The 5,085-nt window shown below is 39.7% G+C and overlaps 1 protein-coding gene across 1 annotated transcript; it reads left to right on the forward strand.

Annotated features, from left to right (window-relative positions):
* The first annotated feature begins 757 nt into the window (after positions 1 to 757).
* Positions 758 to 2,566, forward strand: LOC120517504 (piggyBac transposable element-derived protein 3-like). Its single transcript, XM_039739878.1, has one exon. It carries the CDS (start codon positions 758 to 760, stop codon positions 2,564 to 2,566), a length of 1,809 nt encoding a protein of 602 aa, XP_039595812.1.
* Positions 2,567 to 5,085: the final 2,519 nt, after the last annotated feature.

Raw genomic sequence — 5,085 nt, forward strand, 5'->3', positions numbered from 1 at the left:
ACACATTTCTTTCACTATCTTCAAATCAGGAACTTTGTTAACCCTGTAAAGCCCACTGTTGGAGAATTACAACATCACTTTTAACAATTCTAAAAAAAGGCCAGCAAATGTTTTTTTTTTCTCAAAACCACATTTACATATTTAATGGGTCCTATTGTTTGTACTCATGATGCTATTGGATGGAAAAAGTGTTTATAGGTCTGGTCATCTTGCCGTGAACTTACTCTACTTGCAAACTTCGCATTGAGCTGATCTCCTGTTTTTGCACGCCTGGATTTGTCAAGAATTAAGTAAGTAAAATCTCTAAAATATTGTTTTGTGTGTTTATTACAATGTCTAGAACATATACATATTTAGTTATTTTAGAAAACATTGATCAAATTTGATTTAGAGCTTATTATGTCTATGTTGTAATTCTAAAACGTTGGGTCAGAGTGGTAGCCTGTTGCATTGTTTAGGGACAGGTGTGAATGGTCTTGAATGTGAACCTGTTAGTGCTCTGGGGGGGATGCATGTGTCCCTTTTAGTATGATAAGTAGACTATAATAGGCCAATTAGACAGCATTGTTTGAATGTAGTGGAATTTTGATCAGCATTTGCATTGAAATGGTTATACTTTGATGGATAATACTTAGCTCTCTACCCTTGATACATGGTCTACCACCCTGTCTATTCTTTGTTTATCTGCTACAATATAAGACCTATATGTGTTATTCACATATTTAATTACATTTTTCCAAACCTTTTCAATTTCAGAATGCCACCAATGCAGAAAGGTCGTCTATTCAGTGTGCAGGATGTGATTGCTGCAGTCCAAAATGGAGAGAGCGATTTTGAAATGGACTTGGATGACACTGATGCAAGTGATTTAGAGAATGAGGATGTAGGTGAAATGGACAAAGAAAACCACCAACCCATTGACTGCCCAGCTAATGATGATGTGGACATCAACCCCCAACCAAATAAACACACAGTGCCCCGTGACAGGTTTCGTTGGTTGGAAAAGGAGTTTATCAGTCCTAATACAGATTTTTCTGGTTCAGAAATCACCAATGATGCCACCTCCCTCCTGACCCCACTGGAGTACTTCCAAAAGTTTGTGACGGAAGATATGATTGAGACTCTGACAAGAAACACAAATGAGTACAGCTTGCAAAAAAATGGAATATCTGTAAATACCAATAATAAGGAAATTGAGATGATGCTTGGCATGTACCTGAAGATGGGCCTAATGCAAATGTCTGGAGTCCGTATGTATTGGGAGACAGACACACGGTACACCCCTGTTTCTGATGTGATGTCCCGGAACAGATTCCAATCTCTGTTGACTTCATTACACTTTATAAACAATTTAACTGTGTCAGAGATGGAAAAGAAGGACAAACTCTGGAAACTCAGACCAAGGCTAAATTCATTTAGGGAAAGATGCCTGCAGGTGGTACCTGAAGAACACAACTCTGTGGATGAAATGATGATTCCTTTCAAGGGGAGATTCAGTAACATCAAACAATATATGTGTGGCAAGCCACACCCATGGGGGTTCAAATTGTGGGTGAGAACTGGAATCTCTGGCATGCTCTGTGATTTTGATGTGTACCAAGGGAGTGTAGATGGAAAACGACAAGCGAAATCTGAACTTGGACTGTCAGGTGAGGTTGTGATGAAGCTCGCCTCCACACTTCCAGAGGGTCAAAACTACAAGGTCTACGCAGACAACTACTTCACCTGTGTCCCACTGGTGGTCAAGCTCCTTGAGCGTGGAATTCATTATGTGGGAACAGCGAGGCAGGTACGTCTACCCAACTGCAACCTTGAAGATGAGAAGAGCTTGAAGAAAAAGGGGAGAGGAAGCTTTGATGTCCGAGTGGAGGGGAACCACAACATCTGTGCTGTCAAATGGTATGACAACAGAGCGGTCACACTTGTGTCATCCTTTGCTGGACCAGAACCTGTGCAGAAAATTCAGCGGTGGGACAAAGCCACTAAAACCATCATTGATGTTGAGAGGCCTTACATTGTTGGTACCTACAACAAACACATGGGGGGTGTGGATTTGTTGGACTCATTTGCTGCCAAGTACAAGTTTCCCATGAAATCTCACCGCTGGTACATTTACATCTTCTGGCACACCATCATCTTTGCTGTAATTAACGGCTGGCTCCTTTACAAGCGGGACTGTAAAGCTCTGAAGATGACTGAGAAAGAGATACTGAACAGGAGACAGTTTCAGGCACAACTTGCATCCTCTCTCATCCTGGTGAACACACACAACACATTACCCAAGAGAGGGCGACCATCTTCAGGGAAGACAGTGACATCAGGGAGCCCTTTGGATCCTCAGAAGAGACCATCCTCATCAGATGTGAGTCCCCCAGCCAAGAGGTCATCGGACCACCCCCCACTGGATGTACGCAAAGACATGATTGCACATTTCCCAGTAAAGACAAAGAGAGGGCGCTGCAGACACTGCAATAATGGATACACAAACACACTGTGTAGCAAGTGCAATGTTCGTCTGTGCTTCTCAGAGGAAAAGAACTGTCTTAGGGACTATCACTGCAAATAAACACAGACTTCATTCAAACCACACTGAATGTGACCAAATAATTATTTCCAAAAAATGTTATTAATAAATGCTTATTCATAAAAAAATATGATTGTTGTGTGATTATTACTTATGATATATACTGCTATGGGGCTAAATAAGTGAACAACCCTGCAAATGAATGCTTAAATGTTCTGTATACCAGTTCAGGCAAAGTGAGTACAAATACAGAAATTCTGCTCACAACTAGGCCCAACGTTGCAATATTACAACATTTCCCTAAAAACTTACTAGAAAATAAAAAATGTGAAAAATCTTTAATTCCTACATCAGAGGCCTACTAAAACAATATCTGAGAGGTCAAAAAATTTTTTGCTCATTTTTTTCTATATTTGGGTCTTACAGGGTTAAACAGAACCTTCCAGATTTTTCTCATCTTACACCCTCATCCATGCTGGAAAAAATATTGCTCAATCTCAAGGATATAGACTCCATTTTTACAATATATAAAATCATTTTACAATCCCTTCCTTTCAAAGATCCAAGAGGACACTGGGAAAAAGAATTAATATATCAGAAAAGGAGTGGAAAGTAGCAATGCAGAGAATTCACTCGAGCTCCATATGCGCAAAGCATACAATTATACAACTCAAAATTATATATCGAGCACATCTGTCTCGACTAAAACTCTCCAAAATGTTTCCAGATCATGATCCAATCTGCGAACGTTGCAACCAAGTCCCAGCCTCACTGGGTCACATGTTCTGGGCCTGCACCAAATTTACATTATTCTGGACCAAAATTTTTCATTACCTTTCAGACAGCCTTGGACTCACAATCCCTCATAACCCATTAACAGCTGTGTTTGGGGGTCTTCCAGAGGGTCTTAAAGTGGAGAAAGACAAACAAATTGTGATTGCATTCACTACACTCTTGGCACGCAGACTCATTTTTAACTCAGTGGGAAACCGATGTGTTATACTATTTGAAATTGGAAAAAATCAAATACTCAGTTAGAGGATCCGTACAGACTTTTTTTAAAACATGGCAGGATCTAATCAGTAATATTTTAAAATAAGCTCATAAAGCACAGAGAATTTATTCATTTAGGTATGTTTACAAGCCTTAAATTTCACGCCGTTTGGCTTGCTCTCTCTCTCTCAGCAGTGGGGATCGATCTGTCCTTAACTCAATTTTTCTTTTTGTAAAAACTTGATTGATTTGTATGGATTGCAAGAAAATTAATAAAAATATAATAATAAAAAAAAAAGAATTCCAAGAGCAAAACTTAAAAGAAGTGGTGAGGCGGGTGGCCTTCTGCTGTTCTGCACCTCAAATCTGGAATAGCCTGCCAATAGGAATTCGTCAGGCTGATACGGTGGAGCACTTTAAAAAACTGCTGAAAACACATTACTTTAACATGGCTTTCTGATAACTTCACCTTCCTTTAATCCTGATACTCTGTATATTCAATTCATCATACTAACTATTCATGGTGGCTCTAAAATCTGTACTGACCCCAACTCTCTCTTCTGTTTCTTTTCCCGGTTTTTTGTGGTGGCGACCTGCACCATCACCACCTAATCAAAGCACCGTGATGTTCCTACATTGATGGATTAAAAGCCAGAAGTCTACATGACCATCTTCATGAAACCTTTCCATGAGAACCCTAAATACAAAGAGGACTGTTTCATTTATGTTAGGTAGAATGCCCAGAGGGGACTGGGCGGTCTCGTGGCCTGGAACCCCTGCAGATTTTATTTTTTCTCTCCAGCCGTCTGGAGTTTTTTTTTGTTTTTTCTGTCCTCCCTGGCCATCGGACCACCTTACTCTTATTCTATGTTAATTAGTGTTGTCTTATTCTAATTCTTACTTTGACTTTTATTTCTCTTTTCTTCATCATGTAAAACACTTTGAGCTCCATTATTTGTATGAAAATGTGCTATAGAAATAAGTGTTGTTGGTGTTGTTGCTGCACGAGAGTGTGTGTGTCTGCTTAGCGAGGCGAGTGCCTTTTAAGTGGCACGACAATCAGCAGCCACCGGCTATGAGGCGAGACGAGGTGGATAAACTGCAAAAAATGAAATCTAAGCCAAGTGACAAGTATTGAAATCATGGCATTACGTCTAGTTCTTCTTACTGTAAGAATTACTGAATTATCCAAAAATTATCCAAAATCCAGCTTACTTTAAGAAATCTTGTCAAGTAAATTTTACTTACCCCTTTGACAGATTTTTTTTGGCTAAATTACAAGCAAAACAACTCCCATTTAAAGATTTTTTTTGCAAATGTATTTTTTGAAGTGCTAAAGGAGAATGGATTAGTGTAGTGCAAAGGGAAGAAACCGAAAAAGTGCAAACGATCACTTGTAACGAGGAGAAGAATTCTGCATAGGAGGCGACAGGCAGCTTCTGTACTGTTGAGCGTTTTAACAAGAGATGGCCGAATGCTGAGATGGAGGGTCTACTGCGTGATACAATCTATAGAATGAACAATGTGTAAAGGAGCAAATATGGACGGAGAGAGAGGTTATGGGATGG

Source organism: Polypterus senegalus, chromosome 1, assembly GCF_016835505.1.
Source record: "Polypterus senegalus isolate Bchr_013 chromosome 1, ASM1683550v1, whole genome shotgun sequence".
NCBI lineage: Eukaryota > Metazoa > Chordata > Cladistia > Polypteriformes > Polypteridae > Polypterus > Polypterus senegalus.

Excerpts from the sequence above, each read along its gene's own strand:
- LOC120517504 (XM_039739878.1), top strand. The coding sequence starts at position 758 with ATGCCACCAATGCAGAAAGGTCGTCTATTCAGTGTGCAGGATGTGATT.